The sequence below is a fragment of the Pithys albifrons genome, chromosome 2 (genome assembly GCF_047495875.1).
Source record: "Pithys albifrons albifrons isolate INPA30051 chromosome 2, PitAlb_v1, whole genome shotgun sequence".
NCBI classification, from domain to species: Eukaryota; Metazoa; Chordata; class Aves; order Passeriformes; family Thamnophilidae; genus Pithys; species Pithys albifrons.
Window position 1 is genome coordinate 64,899,477 of NC_092459.1, and position 19,094 is coordinate 64,918,570.

General features: G+C 42.1%; 1 protein-coding gene across 2 annotated transcripts in view; it reads right to left on the minus strand.

Moving 5' to 3' along the window:
• Positions 1–6,319: 6,319 nt before the first annotated feature.
• AKAP12 (A-kinase anchoring protein 12) overlaps positions 6,320–19,094 on the minus strand; it is a 31,538-nt gene continuing 18,763 nt past the window's right edge. For both annotated transcript variants that reach the window (XM_071549321.1, XM_071549322.1), the window contains 3 exons: positions 12,104–15,870; positions 9,445–11,348; positions 6,320–8,917 (listed from right to left, as the gene is read on the minus strand). In XM_071549321.1, the coding sequence (XP_071405422.1) occupies positions 9,447–11,348; positions 12,104–15,870 (5,669 nt within the window). In that variant the 3' untranslated portion in view covers positions 6,320–8,917; positions 9,445–9,446. The remainder of the gene's footprint in view (positions 8,918–9,444; positions 11,349–12,103; positions 15,871–19,094) is intronic.

Consider the following 19,094-nt stretch of genomic DNA (forward strand, 5'->3'; position numbering starts at 1 on the left):
ATGAGGGCAGCTCAGTTAATTGCTATAAAACAGGTGTTATCTGTACATTTAACTGATTCAGAGTTTGCTCTTTATCTACATTTTCCATAACCCCTTATGCTCAATGGTGCTCCTCCTCTATTTCCCCATTTTGCTTTCTCCTTTTCACATACAGACAGTCTGGCTATTTTCCATTACCTTTATTTGAGGTTCTCCTCTGGTTTTTACCATTTGTGGTATATACTCATATATCTGCAAACATGCTCTGTAGGACCTCTTGGAAGGCATTACCACTTAAACTTGGCTAAGGCTAATGATTCCAGTGCTTGCTCATCTTCCTTTCCATCATGCTGCAGGCATCCCCTTCATCACCCCAGGAGGCAGGAGAGCCTCAGTAGAACAGCTTCTGCTGGACCTGCTGCCAAAGCCTTTTAGGAGTAACCTGGTGTATTCCTGCCTCCCAGCTTGGAAGCCTGAAGACTTTCAGGCTTACTACAAACTACCAAACAGATACTTTTGCAAGGCTTGCAGGCACAGCAGACTTGATGTCTTTCTGGCATCCCTACCAGCACAGGTGCCACTCTTCCTGCAGTCACAGTTGCCCTGCCTTGGGGCAGCACGAGCAGGAGGTGAGGAAGCAGCCACTGTGGGTCTGGGTCCTATTTCTGATGCTGCCTTACGGTTTTCTGACTTTATTCAGGCTGACACTGAATACAGCAGTGGTCTAGAACTGAATCCATTTTCCTTTCAGAGCCCACTGAAGCAGTTCATCATTTCACGTGTGCTTTGTGCACCTGTATCACTGATGGAAGTCAGTGTCGTGTTCTGTTTTCCCCTTTAACAGCAGCCTGAACTGCAGGAAAGCTCAGCTAACTGGGAAGAGAACATCTAGAAGTTACTGCCCTTGCCAAATCAATGTCTCCAGCTTTGGGGGTGTTACGAAGCAGGATATATGTTCAGCCCAAGTCCATTTTTCCTTTTCGTTTGTTTTTGTGAGAAGCCCCAGCTGAGCCTCCTTTAGGCTGTGTGGTGTGCGGGGACAGCACTAGATGGTGCAGTCACACCAGTGCAACCTCCCGTGCCTCCCACCTCTCTGTCCCCAAGCCCTCCACAGGGGCAGCCGCTGCACACCCTGAGGAGCATCCCCATCCCCAGGCGCTGCACTGGGAAACCAAAGGAACGGGCAGAGGGCAGGCTGGCAGCCCTGTCTCGCAGCAGCCTTACCCCAGAGAGCAGAGCCCTTTGCACGGTGGGCTGCAGAGCACTCAAAGGTACCAAGTCCCGAGTCGGGCAGCAACAGGTGCACAAGGGGAAAGAAGCTTCGAGAGGGTGTTTTGTGTCTGTCCCCCACACTCTGTCAGCCCCATGAGCTGAGAGGCAGGGAAACTTCACTTAGACGGAAACACTGGCACTTCCCTGTGCGCCAGGTTCCAGCTGCACCAGGGATGTACAGAGGTAAGGGGAAGGAAATGTTTGGTCTTCACTGCAGCTGCTGGAGTTCCCTGTCCCCAGGTGCAGAGAGGAGACAGAGCCTGGGCATGTCCTGCCAGACGGGGGTGCGTGTATGCACGCACATGTGTGCACAACCAAAGTACATCGATGTCCAGCTGCTCCCCCAACATACAAAGGGGTGAGAAATATTAATGCTCCAAGCAGCAACTGTACTACTCCGTTTAGTTTTCTATGCTTAAAAAACAGAGTATCTTTTCACTTTAGGGACACTCTGTTCTCATGGTTTGGTTACATTTTGAGATCACAACAGAATTAGAAAGAGCTGTAGATTTTTTCCCAGAACATTAAAACAGACTAACCTCAGCATTGCTCACTTGACAGTCTATTTTAGGCTCTTCTAAGCTGAGGAATCATTAATATTTCAGTCTAGCCCATTTAAAATTCAAACATAACCTTCTAAACTTTGGTCTGTGTGCTATATCTGGAGTGGAAGACAGTCAGATGGTTTTAGTGCCTCACTTAAGAAAATATGTAATGAGGGGAAAAACTAAGCTATGTTGAACTTTACACTTCAAAGATCATAATTAGTTAACCATATACTTTTATGTTTCTTGCTTTTAGCAAATTGAACAAAAAACCTCTTACCTCTCCTTTCCTCCTGCAGAATGGGAAAGCATCAGCTCCACAGTATTTTTGGTTCATTGCTGTAACTTTAATACTATGAGTTTATCTTTAAAGTGAAGCTACTCCTACTTAAGTCATTCATATATATGTATGAACATATTCTTTAATGAGGACTTCATCCTTGAGAAGCCACAGTGGCTGTATTACCTGCCTTGCTGCAAACAGGTCACAAATTATTGTTCAATAAAAGCACTATGTTTTTTCAACTCATTTAAATCTTTTTCTGGTTTTGTGAATTGTAAAGCCTCTCTGATTTTTTCCTAATACAAAATTTGTCATAATAAACATTTTGTTTCCAATAGCAGGAATCTTTCATCACTTGATGCATGTTAGTCTCTGCTCTTGCAGTCCTCCAGTGGCCCTCTTTTGCTTCCATGCTTGTTGTCAGTATGACACACTACCATTTTCCTGCTAATTGTGTCTTGCCTCTCAGTGGGGACAATTAATCAATGCCTTACATAGTTTATAGCTCAAAATTCTACATTATCTTTTCAGTGACGTGCCAAGGTTCCTTGTTTCTACAGTATGATATAGAAGTATAGCAGGTTGGTTTGCCATAGCACATCATCACTGTGCTCCTGTGCATTAGTCAAAACTGAAAATAGGAGTTTCAGAAGTTTTAAGCAAAATCATTTCTACTGCTTAGTGTACATTTTGATGCTACACAAGTGGTCCAAGCTCTTAATAGGAACATGACAAGATATGATGTCTCTTGTATTGAAAAAATAAGCTACTAATAACAGGAATGTCCAGAGCCCTGAGACATATCAAGGAATGATTACAGAAAGAAATGTGTCTGTTCTTTCTATGAGCAACTATTGATTATGAGTGAAAGAAAACAGTCATATCAATATAGTCAATATACTGCCAAAGTGAATATGAGTCTGCTTCTATCAATTGATGTCTGTTGGGCGTTGTCTGTTTTGTTTGGTGTTTTTTGTTGTTGTCATTGTTGGGGTTTTTTTTAATTAAATATGTTATTACATGAAGAATTTTGAGCAATATGCCCAGCCTTTGCCACATCATTCATACTGATGTAAGTTCCTCCCCTGCATCTGCAAGGCATTAAATGGCTTTACAGTGGGGAGGAGAGAGGATGTATGAGCTAGAATCCAATTGCAGGATCAAGACAGATTATGCAAAAATCCAATAAAAGCATTTCCCCAGCAGGAAAACTTATGACAAAGAGAATAATGCTATTTTCAACATTATTCAGCAAATATTCTAGTTTAAAAGAGTTGTGTCAGCTCCGGAATAATGGACAGGTTATATTTGTCCTTGTATTGTGCTCATGAAATGACAGTGAAAACACCAGTTGGGAGATGAAAAAACCCAAATGGATTTGTGCTAAGAAAAGCTACCTCTGAATAAATACCCACATGGCTGTCAGGGTCTGAGGGATGACTACCTTGCCAGGCAGTATCTCAAACAGTTTGGCTGTTTGCCCCTTGCCCCACCTTCCCCAAGCACAGCCTCCCCTCAGAGCTGTAACCCTCCAGGCTCCTCGGCCTTAGCAAGCCAGCCTTGAAAACTCTGCTCTTTTTTCAACTACAAAAGCAGGTGGATTTCAAATCCCACAGTCAGCCTCCACCCAGGTTTGTCCTCCCCCCTTGATGTCTTTCTTGCCAAGCGTCCTGGCACACATGAGGTGATCCCAGTGCTGGTGGCCAGGGCCAGGCACCCAAGCATTCAACACTTAAGAGTTGCTTGCTCCCAATGCAGCAGGGAGTGGGAAAAGCCTGGGACACTGTGTTGCCCTTGATCTGGGCATTCTGAAGCCCTGGGCATGCACTACCCTCAAATATTGGCTAAGCATCACCTTTCTCTGTCTGTTAGACTCATGGCTACCCCTGGAATGGTGAAAGGGAGACATATTGGTACAGGCAGTCATGTGTGATGCTTTCTTCATACAGTTGTTTTTATGGGAAATGACAGGCACCACTGTCATACTGACTCTGGGACTGTCTGCTGAAAGTCTCCCAGAAGTTAATAAAAATACAAGGAACCTGCTCACAAAGCAGTCAGAGAGCTCGTGCAGAGAAGAGGAGGCCACAGTTCTCAAGGCTGAGGGGATACAGAAGATCCTCCAGGGGGGCAGTTGCACTGGGAAGGAGGCCAGGATTTCTGCCAGGCTGGTTCCTGAAGGCTTCCTGGGATGTCTGCCTTCCAGAACAGCAGCTGGCTTGTAAATGCCTTGCAGCTTTTCACAATTCTCTCTTGTCTAGCTCCTTAGAGGAAAAGGCATCATGTTGGTTGTCCTTCCTATGGACATGGTGCCTATGTCTCTAGCACAGAGACATATCTGAAGAAGGGACTGACAACAGGGTCAACCTGCCACAGACTGTCCCCAGGGCACAGCTCCCATGGCATATCAGACTTCTGCTTCATTCACTTCATCATCCTTACCCTGCCCATGGCAGAGCAGTTGGAACCAGATGATCTTTAAGGTCCCTTTCAGCTCAGCTCATTCACATATAATCATTCTATAATTATATGTGACCTTTTCAAACTCTGGAAACAGATGTAATTTTCAAGAAGGAATAGGATATGCTTCTTGAAACTGTTCTTCCTATTTTAAGGAGTTGATAGTATTTTCTGAAAAGTATATTGGAGCAGAACAGGAGTCCTTTATTAGATTCCCATCTTTCATTCTTACTTTTGTAAAGATTAAATTTAGTGTCCAACTAGAGATAACATCAGCTCTAAGTCAGGTGTTAGTATTGTGGTCACTAAGCTTCCATCTTGTTAGCAGCATCTTAAAACATCCACAGAGATAGGAGTCATCCCTTTTTATCACATCTCATTCACCCCCTCAAAATCAGGACTCCAAACCCTGTGACAGCAATTCCACTGGCCTTCTGCTCCACATTGCTCCTCATTCCAACCCATATCCTTCCTTGGAGGGCCTCAGCCTCCTCAGTCCTACTCCCCTCCCATGTGGCAGCGTGAATGACAAACATCCAGTGCTCAGCATCCAGACATGACCATCTCAGGAATCCTCTCTGCTTTTGGCAAGCTGCCTGCCCATCCCCAGGCACTTGCTGTATCCAAGCTGTGCAGGTTCCTCAGAGAGCACAGCTGCCTCCCATATGCTCTGGATTGCATGGGATTCGCTTCCACAGCTTGAGCTAACAGGCAGGATACTTGAGTTATTGCCAATAAAACAGCCTTAGCAAAAAAGGGAAAACAGCACACAAACCTACCTGGGATGCAAAAGGCTTGGACTCCAATCCCTAGATAGATGCCTGATTAGAGACTTCATGTTAACCAGTAACAGCACAGTATAAATGCATAAACTTTGCAAAAGGACCAGCAGAGGCTGTGTACACCTTGAGCACAATGTCTGTGGGAAATGCTGGTTTGATTTGTACCTCCAGATGCCAGAGCTGGACAGCAGTATGATGTGCTTGCACTGCGCGCTCCCTGACATAATGCAAAAACAAGAGGGACAGACATCCTGCAGTATTCCAGCATCCCTGTGTCTGCTGTGACCAGTGCAGCCAAGTATTTGCAGATACTGGGATTTAGCATCTTAGCTGAGATAGGAAGGTACAAATTATTACAAAAATTAGTTCAGGTGTGAATTCTACCAAGTCTTTTGAGATACAAATGCTGCTAATCATCCTCAGCCACAGAACATAAAGAATTGGAAAAACTTTGTGTCTGAAGTCCGAGGTCTGTGAACATAAATAACCTGCACGCCCACATTTTAGGTGCCCTGAGGAGTTTACCCTCACTAAGCAGAAGTGGGGGAGCTTAGAAGATACCAGTTATGGGCCCAAGATCCTTAATCTACTAACCTGTGACCAACTTTTTGTGGAGATTTATGTTGCTACTTTGTTGGGAGTTTTTTTATACTTCAGTCACAACAACAAGGCATATGATTTGATAATTTTTCATTCTGGCTCACTGAATACTGTTGACTATCTTGAATTTAACAGAGTTCTTTTTATGCTCCAGTCTTCTGAAGTACCTTATTCTTACTGCTTCTTGTGAAGTATGCATTTTTTATAGATATTTAGAGCCAAATCACTTTAATTCTTAAAATAATTTCATTCCAATCAAAGACTGATTGACTGTCAGTCAACAACAAAAGAATTCCCAGGAACAAGTACAACTTCCTGAAGATGAAGCAACTATCAGAAAATAATTTCCACTAGGCAAGCTAAAAAAAACCACACCACATACACAGATTAGAACAAATTTGTAGTTGCATTTTATTTAATCAATGAAAATCTACCTTAAAAACACAAAATCAAATTTGGTAACCCAATACATTGGATTAGAGAAAGCTTCGAGCTTTTAAGCACAAGCCAGAAGTCACAGTCTCAAAAGAGAGTATCAGAGGCCAAAGCAATATGCTGGAACAAAGTAGTAACTTTTTGTGGAGGCATGCTCCTTGCACCATTAGCGTGGGTTTGGGTGCAGTAGCTTTTATAGCTGTCAGTTATAAGAAGCTTTCGTGTTTGGTTCATAGTTTGGTTTGTTGCATTTTATAGTTAAGTTTGTTGCATTGCTTATTACCTAGGCCCTGGATTAAAGGCAAGTTAAAGCCCCTGACTGCCCAGTTACTACCAACAGACAATTTACATTGTGGTAAAGCTAGCTTTATTTAAATGAGGTTCAGACAAGAATTAACTTTACATATTATTAACAGCTTTGGAGCTACAAACGTAAGAATCAGGATTACACAGGTCATGCTTCTGTTATTTTGTTTTACCTGCTGCAGTTATTGCAATATGGCTTAAGGTACACAGGTATACAGTTTGTACAAATTCAGCCAAGTTTGCACTTGTGAGGTGTTATTAAGAGCATCATTACCTTGCAAGCCAATTTAAATGTGTGGGACTCAACCAGGTTTTTGGAATTGCCCAAAGCTAAGGGGAAAGTTGCTGCTAATGATGGACAGAGATAGACTGGATTGTTTGAAACCACATAGTTTGGCTTTAAATATTTATATAATCTGCTCTGAGGTAAGGAAAAATCTTTTGATGCTTCCACGCAGGGCAGCACCAGACGGTGCAATCACACCAGTGCAGTCAGTCACATTGCTTGCTGGACATGCAGCCTCGAGGAGAGGCAGGCACCTGCCGTAACAAAAGCATTTGTACACTAAAAGTTGATTTTAAAATAAATTACTATACAGGTAAGATAGTGAGCATTGTTCAACTTGATGGGCACTGGTTTCACGACATGTGACCTGTAGCCTTCACTTTAGGAATCAGAGCTGAAAGTATGGACTTGTACCCTTGTTTGATTTTAATGTAAACAAAGGAGAGGACCAACTGCTGTTGGGGACAGGCATCCAGGACTCTCAGTCGTGGGCCTTCTAACCATCTTTCTATCACCCTGCTCATTCTAGTCTACAGCTGTTGTCAGTCCAATCCACCTTATGTCAAGGTTTTTAAGACCTTGGCATGTCAAAGATCTCATCAGTTTTTTGCAATTCAAGGCAGAACTCATCACCAAGCCCTTACCCTCCTTCCTATTCCTGCCTCAGAAAAGACAGAGAATTGATAGGAGTGAGGAGGATTTCAGAAAATGCTGTAGTGGGAAAGCAGTTCAGGCAGGGGTTGGGAAATGAGGAATTGTTTATGCAGTAAAGATGTCAGACAGCAGAGGTATAGGGAAAGACTTGGGGTTAGACGGGGCAATGATCAGAAATTAGCAGACACTGGAATAAGAGCGGTGAGACACAAAGGCTGTGGTACAAGGTGACAGCAAAATGGTATGTCTGGAGGACTGCAAGTAGAAGTGATCAGTAGATCTGACATAGGTCAGGGCTCTCCTTTTGTCTTTAGAAGTATTATAGTTCTACATTAAAATCAGAACTGGGTTTAGGATATACATATAAATATTCAAAGCAAGACAGCCAAATTTTTGAGAGATTTTACAAGGGGAAAAACCTGGAACAATAAATAGGAAACTACATGTTATCAATTTCCACTCCAATAGTATTAATTTCCTCTCCAGGCTACTCTACAAAATTTATTTAAGGGTACACCTAAACAGTACAGAAGTATCATAGCTCTACATTAAAATCAGAACTGGGTTTAACACATACATATAAATATTCAATACATTACAGTCCAGTCCTGAGACCTGAAGTCTGGAACAAAAGGGTATTCTCAACCTCCTTTCAAGCTACACTGTAGAAATAATTTCTGACTAAATCGGGCCTACACAAATACAACTGAAGGATGGACAGAGATACCTGAACGGGACTGAAAGGCAGCAAACTTGAGCATCTTGCTCAACAATTTGTGCGTGATCCAGTTCCTGCTGTTTGATAGACATATTTGCTACGGAGCCAGGAGTCTCATGTGTTCTCCTCAGTCAGCCCTCCTCCCTCCACTCACATACAAGCTGAACAGCATCTACAGCCACTCATAGGTCAGATCAAGGCAGCTAAGGAAGATGTGGGGGGAAAAAAGGAGACTGCAGAAAGGGAGGGGGATTCAGGGAGGAGTGAAGGGAAGCAAGGAAATGGGACAGACAAGACACACTTGAAGTGAGGGGACAGTAATAACTGTGGCGCAAATTCTGGTGGTCTGCCCATTCTCTCAGTGGTGCATCTCCAGTCTAAATGGATTGTTTTGGGCAGAGACAAATGACCTTCAGATGGAACACGGGTGTGGATACAGCCAATTAAAGGCATTGTTTTTTAAAAGGAATGACAAGGCAAGGTCTTCAAAGGAACAGATGTCAACATCCAAGAAGAAAGGGTAGTGAATAAAGCTCCTGGTTCTGTTGCAGGATTGTCGGTTGTTCTCTAGGACTGGCATCTCTCCAAATGCTGCATCTGGAGGAAAGACAACAGTAAAAAAGCTTTAGTGATAATAACTTACTCTCTCAAGAACATCATATTTTCCTATGCAGTTCTCAAAGACGGGGATAAAGGTCTCACTACTTAGTAAAGCAAGTGCAGCATATATCCTGGGGAGAGTTTATACCTATCATTTGTCATTCTGATTTAAGTGCAAAAAGCTTTGTACATGACGCATTCCAGGTTTACCATGGAAGGCAACACTCACATCCTTTAGAGAGCTTTGTTAGCGAAGTGTGTTTGTGGATTAAAACCCATACATTAAATGTGTCATATGGATGCCTATCCAGGAAAATTGGACAGTACATTTTCTACCTCCCAGAAATATCATGCTCAACTACAGGCCAAGTCAAAGGCCCTTAAAGTGAGAGTAGCCCTTTAGCAGAATAATTAAAAAAAAAAAAAAAACGCAAACCCACACCACATTAGAGAGAAGAGTTTTGGAGACCCTAAGAACTATCTTGCAAAAAAAAAAAAGATTACTGGCTAAAAATGCTACTTACATTCAAGGCGTCAGAGCCACCGAGTTCTGACTTTGTCTATCACAAGATGTTCCTTCCTGGCAACTATCATCCTCCCACATCTGTGTTTTTCCATCTTCCACTGACTGGTGATATTGCTGTTCTTCATTTTCTCTGCATGTTTGCTGACCTGTATGTTGGTCTGAGATTTCCATTATGTGCCCAACTTCTTTTTCCCTTAATTTTGGTGGGTGCATGTTTAGGGGGTCTTTGGTTGAATCTTCTGAAGTATTTTGTTCTAGTGTTGATTTCTGAAGTATCACACTTTCCCTTGGAATGTCTTCAGGGCTAGTCACGACTGTTAAGGAATTCTGACTTGGTCCATCTTTCAGCATCTCAGAAGTTAAAAGCACATCTTTTGTTTTTTCTACAGTTGCATGAATTTCTGCAGACTCAGTTAAAGTAGTAGATTTCACTATGCTTGGTTGCTGGAGCTCTTGTTCTTTACTTCTTATCTCTTCCTCTTTCACTGGAAGTTGATCTACCTGCATACTTCCCAGAAGTTCATGTATATTTTTATCTGATGGGCTTTTCCCTGTGGACTTCATGCTCTGCTCTGACTGAAAGGCAGCCGACTCTTCTGTTTCCGCAAGTTTGTGAACAGCTGACTGGATGGCACTCAATACAATTTTTGTACTCTGGGACTCTATAATCACAGACTGAACAACATGCTTCTCAAATTCTGGGTGGCTACGAGACAGACTGTGACTGAAAGGAATACCATTTTGTTTGGGTTGCCCAGTGCTTTGGGGCCTCTCTTGCTCCTCTGACACTCCATTCATGGAAGCATGAGTTACTTCAGTCTCGGGTGCCTCTGCAAGAGCCCTACCAAGCCCTGCAGTCTCACAACCTGAACAGTCTGTAGTACTAACTGGGACCTCTTCAGAAGCCATTTGCTCTGGTGTGGTTGCCAATGGCTGTACAGTTCTGGCTGTCACATCTGTGGGTGTCACAGTTTCTGCCATGATATGCTCTTCAACTGCTGCAGCTGTTGGAGGCACAGGTGTTTTCAGAGCCTCCAAGCTTTTGGCCTGTGGGAAGGCTGAGTCAGAGCCTTCCTCTTGTACAATGAAAACCTCTTGCTGGACAGCAGTTGAACATTCATCACCTCTCACAGCTTCCTGCTTTCCATATTCAGACACTTCTTTGGCTCCTTCCATCAACTGCTCATCTTTGTTATCTTCTTTCTGAAAGCCTTGACAGTTCAAGGTTTCTACAAGTTCTTGTTCTTTTTCCAGAGTATCCTCTTCAGCCAAGCTTCTGGATGTTTCAAATTTTTTGGGACTTATATCAGTGATGACAGTGCTTCCATTATCAACAATATCTGAGCATGCTGATGCTAAATTAGATACACTGACTGCTTCAATCGGGGTGGGAACCTCAGCATCAGTGGTAGGGCTCTCTGAGTATTTTTCAGATTCGAGTATAGCATCTTCCATTTTGCCACCTTTGGTTTCATCCCTCCGGGAGGGGATTTCAGTCATTTTCTCCCTGCATTGTGGCTCTAGGATGGGCACAGAATCTTTTGCTGCAATGTCCCTGTCAGCCCCATCACTCAGACTTTGCTCAGCATCTGCAGCTGCTTCTGAGCCAACTGTTTCTGAATGAAGGGCAGCAGGTTTCACCTTGTTCTGCAGTGGAACCTCAGGAACTGTGGCTTCTATGCTTTTTACTCCCACAAGCATAGCATCATCTTCCTCTCTCAGGGCAGGTGCCATGCTAGGAACTGCTTTAGTACAAACTTGCTCTTTTGAGTCAGGAATTTCATCTTGTCTTTCAGGTTTAACAGGGACCAAAATGAGGGTTTTGCCCTCTCCTTCAAGATGCATGGGCTCTGCAGCTGTAAGTTCCAAGGAATAGGTTTCGTCCTCTGTCTTGTCCTGCACCTGAGGAGAATTACAACAAATCTGTGAAAAAGGGTACAGCAGGGAGTGACCAGCAATGTTCTAGGTGGAAAAGCACAAGAACACCCAAAAGAACAAAAGTTATAGGAAGAGCATCTTGGGATGACACCAAGATTAGTGGCTCACCAAGGTCCCAGCTTGTGTTCAGTTTCTGAGGACAATTCATTAGGGCAGCCTAAAGCAACAAAAAGCCAGCAGCACTTGAAACAAAGACTAAGCCAGGCAGATGGTGGGGAGACAGGGAAGAAGGTAGGAATGCATTAGCCAAATAACTGCAGCATTTAAAGCTACAGATAATGGTGTTATTTCATGTCCTCCCTTTGCAGACGTACCTCAGCTACAACTGTCTTTCTGCCTACTACTGAAAATACCAGCCACTGTGTATGGTATCACATGGATTACATCTGTATCTCAGGCATTCATCTTGTGTCACTCTGTGCTATGCAGGAGCCCTAGTAGCAGTTGTTTCAGAACCTTCAGATCCATACACACCATCACCACTTCATTTCTTTAGGCATCACATCCACCCCACTGCACCCCACCACAAGCTTCAGTGGCTTTTGCTTCTGGAGATCTGAGCCTGATTCTCACTGGAAATGAAGTTTCAGTTGTTTCAGCCTGCACAAGGGCAGTCATTGACAGTAGTATGCCCACAATCTGGTTGTAAATTAGGTATAATACCTAACACTTGCTGATTTTTTTGACAAATCAACCTCTGTGTTATATGTAATACTTACTGCAGTCTGTCCTTCTGGAGCACATTCACCTCTTGTCCCATCTACTGTCAACTCTGTTACGTGCAGTTTCTCTTGTTCTGAAGACTCCTGCTTTGCAAACAGCTCTTCCTGAGGAGTGACAGCTTTCATGCTGTTAAACTCTCTGTCTTGTGAAGAAGGTTCCTCTACTGTTCTCTGCACTTTGTGTATTTCTTCTAGGTCTTCTACAACTGCTTCATCACATTCCTGACACTGGCTTTCATCTCTCAATACATCGACATTTTCACATCCTTCTGTGCTTTCTTCCATTGCAGCAGGTATTTCATTTTTCTCTGAACCTTCGTGTAAAACACTCTCTTTGACTTTGTTTTGGCCCTGAATGGTCCCTGCACTTTGCTGGGGCTGGAGGCCATCCTCCTCACTTTCTCCTTTTTCCAAGGACTGTTCAAGCAAAACAATTTCCTGGCCTACAACCTTCCCATCTTTAGCATCACCTTTCATTTCTGACTCAAGTCCCTGTACTGTTGTGATTATAGTTTCTGTTACGATTCTTTCATTAACCAGCTGTGTTACATCTGCTGATTTTACTCTCTCAGCAACTTCATGAAGAACTTTTTGTGTCTGTTTGTCTAATTCTTTCAAATTTTGTTCAGTGGCCTCTACCTCTTGTACAGGTGTAGCTTCCTCTGTAGTATCTGGGGTTTCTAACAACTGTGAAACAGCAGAAACCATCTCAGTTGTCTCCTCGGCAAGGGACACTTCCATTGTTTCTTCAGCACAGGAAACTTCTGCTGTCTCCAGAGCTGTCACTGCTTCTGAAGTTAGCTCCACCTCACTTGCTGTGGTGTCATCACCCACATCCTTTCTCATCTCTGGTGCTGTCTTAGCAGCTGCCACTGCATCTTCCACAATAACATCTGATTCAGCTGTTTTCAGAGTTTCTTCATCTTCTCTTGCCTGCTCAATGCACTCGGTCAGAGCAGCAGATATCCAAGAGGGTGACCTTTCCTCAATGCTGGTTACTGCCCTTTCCCCTTCCACAACAGTAACAGCAACTGCATGTACCAGCCCTTCATATCCTTGCTCAGTCCTCAGGGTCTCCTCTAATTTTTCTGCTCTCTCTTCCTCTGAAGTTCGTTCTCTGATCAATTCAGTATCTTTTGCTCGCTGGGCCTCAATTTTCTCCTGCTCTGCTGCTTCATATTCAGATAAAGGAACAACAGCTGGAATATCAGAATCTTCTTCAGCTGTTTCTGCCATGTCTTCTCTTGCTTGTTTAAGGTGAGTTGGTTCTGGCTTTCCATCTGACTTCTTCTTCCTACGCCCAGGCATCAGTTTTCTAAAGGGAGCCCACGATTCATCTTTTCCAGGCTCACCATCTGATGTTGAATGCTCCAGGCTAGATCCCACAACAGAGTCTTCTGTTCTCTCTTCCATTCTGGTTTTGGATCTTCTTCTTGGAGTGACTAACCGTTTAAATGATTCCCATGTTGAAATACCTTCACTTTCAGATGGGCTTCCAGCTTGTTCTGGGGAAGAATTCCCTTGTCCTTGATCACTCTCCTGAGAACTAGTTAGAATTGTGTCTGTTGCTGTTTCTTTGCTCTGTCCAGGCTCTTCTACTTTTTGGCTTTCTTCATCAGACGATGATGATTTCCTGGCTCTTTTCTTTGAAGAACCTACACATATAAAAGCTTCCCAGGACACAGAAGTGTCAACTTTTCTTTTGGGCTCTTCTGTAGTTTTTTCTGGTTTTTGGTCAATCCCATTTTCTTTTATTTCTCCCTGATTTTCATCAACAAGGTTTTCAGTTGCAGACATAGAAACACCCTTTGTCTTATCAATTTCATCTTCTTTATCGCTTTCAGAAGGTCTTCTGACACGTTTCTTGGGAGTCACCATCTTTTTAAATGATGCCCAGGGTGTAACACTTTCTCTTTTTCGCTCCAAATCTGGAATTGTAGCATCTTCATTTTCAGTGCCCTGCATTCCATCTGCAGATTTTTCTAACAAAGGAATTTCATTCATCTCCTCAGGAGAAGAAGCAGAACTCTCTCCCTTTTGTTCCTCTGGGCTATCTGGGGAATCTGATAAGTGCTGAACTGGTTCACCTTGTTCCCCTAACTTAGATTCTTCTCTTTTGCATTTTTGCTTCTTTCCAGAGAGTTTTTTTAATCCAGTACCTGTAAAGAGTTTCTTTAAAGGGCTGCCTTGTAGTTTAGTCTTTTCTTGAGAAGACAGGAGTTCAGCTTCATTTGTGATACCTTCCAGAGGCTTTTTTTCAGCTGCCTCTTCAGAACTCACTCCCATGGTTACGTCCTCTGGTTTGCCAGTATCAGTTGTAACTATGCCAGTTTTCTCCTGTAGACCTTCTTCACTGGGTTTGACTGACTGATGATCATTCTCTGTGTCAACTGAATGCCCAGAAGTAGAAATGGATTTTGATCCAGGAGCACTTGGAGTTGGTTTTGTTTCATGTTCTTTGCTTTCTTTCATCTCTGTGGTTCTATCCAGAGGTTGCTCTTGTGTGATGTCTTCTGCTGTAGATGACATTTTCAATTTTGTTTCCTCTGTTTTTTCATCTAATGTCTCTTTCCCAAGTGTAACAGGTTTATCTTCTTCTCTTTCTTCAGATTTTTTAAGCTGTTCACTAGAAATTTCAACTGTCAGAGATCCTGTTTCAAATTTCCCTTCAGAGGGTATTTCACACTTCTCCGTTGACTCCAATTTTTCTCCCACAGGTAGGACTTCTGAGGATGTTTTCAATTCTCCATTCACGCTGTCACCAACAAGAGGTACCACTGCTTTGTTTTTTAGAGGTTTCTCTGTCACCTCACCTTCATTCTCTCCTTCTTCAGTTTTCTCATCCTTTTTATCAAGATCTTCTGAGACTTCCACTAGCTTTCTTTCTTGATCTTCATCTTTTTTCTCCTCTTGACTTTCTTTTACAACTGCTGCTGCTAGATCCCTTTTTTTTCCATGCTCATCATGCTTGACCAGCTCTTCCTTCTCACTTTCTTCTACTCTAATGGCTGCCACAGTCTTTTCTGACTCCTGCTTTTCATCTTCAGTTTGCTCCTTCTCATGCGCTTCAATAGTTACCGCTGTCACAATCCTTTCTTGATCTTGTTTCTCAAAATCAGATTTCTCCTCCTTTTCAATGGTTTCATCTGTTAATGTCCCCTCTTTTTCTTGCTCCTCCTCTTTCACAGGAGACTGCTGCTCATCTTCTTTAGGCTTCCTAAAACTCTTCTTTTTTCTAAATCCAGTCCATCCTTGAGTAAACAGTTTTCTTAATGGTGATGCAGTATCAGCAGTTAAGGCAGTCGACTGAGAACAAATCTCATTTGCTTCTGGTATTTGAGGAGATTCATCTTCTGGTTTTTCATTTTTCAGTGCATCTTTGGTGTTGTCTTCTGCAGAGAGTGCATCCTCGGGCACCACTGTTTCTTCTGAGCTGACTCCTTTTTGATCACCATCTCCTTCAGGGACCTGTGTTTCCTTTTTTACAGTAAGCAGTTGAACCGGTTCTGATTTTCCTGTCTTTTCCTTCTTCACTGTGAATCTGAAGCCAACAAATTTAAAAACTTTTTTAAAACCCAGATCATAAGACTGTGGCTCAGACACGTGGTCTTCTGCATCTTCTTCCAAAGCTGGCAATTGCTTAATTGAATGAGCATCCTCTTTCTCAGCATCTACACTGTCCTTGGTGCTTGAGTCAGATGGATTTGTCTCCACAGTTTCAGTGTTTTCCTTCAAAGTTACATCGGAATGTTCTGTTTGTCCAACTGTTTAAACAACAACAAAAAACCCCAGTTAATTTCCTTCTCAATTTAATGTTATATTATACCTTAATATATTTTTTCATTTTTATCAATTTCATAAACATAATTGTTCTACAATCTGTGTGCCTCTTCTATGTGCTACTATTACGTTTTAAGGACTAGTTTTTGTTCTATGATTACTATAATGACTTTCCTTCCTCATACCATTGTATGATTCTTTCCAAAGCTTATTTGCAAATGCACCTTTCAAGCTTATATTCTCTTCTCTTACCTGCTTCTACAGTTCTTTTTGTGTTGTTGGTTTGTTTGGGTTTTTTTACTGCAAGGCAAACTTATGCAAGAAAAAATGTATTTCTATCCTATCATTACTCATAGACTATACAGAATAATATATGTAATTCTTCCTGAAGCAAAGCTCAGGTACCAACCATTACCATGCAGACACACGCCTCTGAGGAAAAAGGAACAACAACAAAACTCCCAACAAACAGAAAACCCCATGCCAAACAAATTAAACAATTGCCCCTAAAAAACACCCCACACAAATGCCCGAACAAATCAAACCAAAAAGCAAACCACAAAAAACCACCCAAATAAAGCCTGTTGACCTAAAATGACAAGGAAAGAAAGCTCCTTTTATAGCTCTGTCCCAAAAGAAAAGCAAGATGTGAAAACACCCATGGGAAATTACCTGTTTTTCTGAAAACTTGTAACCCCCACAAAACACTTATAGTATAATGTATTGTTTTAAAGATCATGAATCTTGGAATTCTCCCACGCATTACATCACCATTATAGCCACACAAACCTCATCTACAGCAACTCCACATAGCTTAAAAATAATGAGGTTGTTACTATGCAAGAAGGTAAAATCCTCCACTGCACACATGTCTGTGCTTGCATTATCTCTTTCTTGAGCTCAGTTTGAGATTTTCCTTCAGGTCACTGGCAACCACTCTCTCAGTCTTGCTGGGAAAATTTAAATATTCTCTCTCCCTCTGGCCATGACCTACCCAAGTTCACAGAGTGACATGTAAATTAAATCTATGGCACATTCAAGACACCAAGAGATTCTTGGGCCTGGATGCTGCTAGGATTTCAGTTTAATTCTCTTCCCGACCTTTGATTTTGTGCAACAGGTGAAAGTGCAAGGCCACAAGGGAATGTATGCTTCTCTCTGACCAAACTTCTTGGTGTGCCAAGATGAAAAAATAAAAATATTTGAAAAATACTGAATGTTAAACAGCAACGTCCTGGGAGAAGGCATGGTGCCTTTCTTTCAAGCTGTACATGTCCTTCTTTGATGGCCAAAGGCAGAAAGAGACAGCTTTCAAATGTACATGCATCATCCAATTCCCCAACATGGTTTAGTTTTTATTTGAACCACCTTTAAGTGTTCTCTAACTCTGCAGTTCGTCCTGCTTTGCTGGACCACCTGATCTCCAGAGGTCCCTCACAGTCTAGATGCCAACTCTGCTTGCCTGTGTCCCCTTTAGGAAGGGCTGCTTCTTCAGAAACACACAGACTATGTGGTTTAGATAAGGCTGAAATGTTAGCTACATAACAAGCAAAACAAAATCTACATGGATACTGGTTTTTAATAGCTCCATAGAGGGAAAATTCTGTTTTGCTATCAGCAGCCTACTGGTTGTTTCTCAGTCAATATAAGCAAAGCTTTTTGTTTTTCCCTTTATCTAACACTTTAAAATTATTTACTTCAACTGTTAACTCCTAAATTACTTAAAAGTCTGACCTCTGCTAACACCCTAACTCCTTGAACATTTTAAAATTGAGATGTTTGAACTGAGTCATTTGTGAGGGAAAAGGGTAAGAAGAAACAGCCAGTTTTTCTGAAGAAGCCAGAACTTTTACTCCATTGGTAATATACCTCTTGCAAACACCAGAACATCCACAAGCAATGTAACTCTTATCAATCAAACACTGTATGTTGAGAGTATACATGGATAAAGCCAAGGAACCTCTTTTTTATCTGTGTTCATTTATTTCTAGGTCCAGAAGTAAAGTCCTTGTCATTTCCACAAGACTGTGTAATATAACAGAAAATTTTAAAGGCTTAATGGGAACTCACAAAGTTAGAGGCACTTCTTCAAAGAGTATTTTCAAAATACACATATTTTAAAATTATTTAGTAGCAAGTACTTTAATATATTCTTCAGCTTGTTTGCACAAAAAGTTATTTTTCTGGCTGAACTAGCTACAAAATTAAACACTGATCACTTAACATTAAAATAGCAAATGCAACCATAAAAACAGAACACAGACTTTAGAGGCTCTGATGAGCTTTCAAAATTACTGAATCAGGCTGACAGTAATTAGATCTTCCTTGCAAGTCCAGCAGACATGGTACCTTGAGCACACTGCAAAGGGAAAAATTACCAAAAATATTGACTGACTAAATGCTTTTTAATACCAGTCTTAAAAGCTGAAACTATGGTACACACATCACACTTGCATCACTCCCTCATAGTGCATGGATGGTATACTTACAGACCTAGCCCAAGTGCTACCCCTTTCATTTCCACAAAAAGCATTTAACCTGTCCAGAACATATTTCGTCCCCAAGATAACATTCTGGTGTCAGCTGTTAAGTGACCTGCTGCTGTTGTACCCAGTCTCTACTTTGATTCCTTCTTTCACATTTCAAATCCCTGGAAGAGTCTTTTAAACTGAATGTCTGACCCCTTTCTTCAGCACTTGAGAGGAGAGATGCCATTCAGGAAATCTGCCTGCATGGCAGCCAGGAGGCTGCCACTGTTGTGCGACAAGACTCCAGTGCCACATATATCCCAGTTATACTTTCACAACCTATAGCCCAAATTGCAGTTTTATATTCAGTGCGGCACAACTGAAACACAAGACCAGAGAAATCAACTGTACACTCTGAACTTTATCAGCTGGATTCTTTACTGATGGTTTTGTAAATGACATTGCAGTGCTCAAACAATTGTCAGTGCATTTCTGAATGCAAAGCAAACCACAAGTAGCTTGGAAAGGTTAGAATTATTTACATAAAGTATTGTTGGCCACAGTACTGTGGCATGTCACTACCACAGGTATTCTGGCATGACAAGTAGCATGTTCCGAATTAATACAGTGGATTTGAAAGCACCTTTAAAGAAACACGAGAGGCTCATCAAAAATAGCTCCCAGAAAACAAACAAAAAACCCAGCAAAGTACTGATATGAATACAATTTCTTTAGCTCTC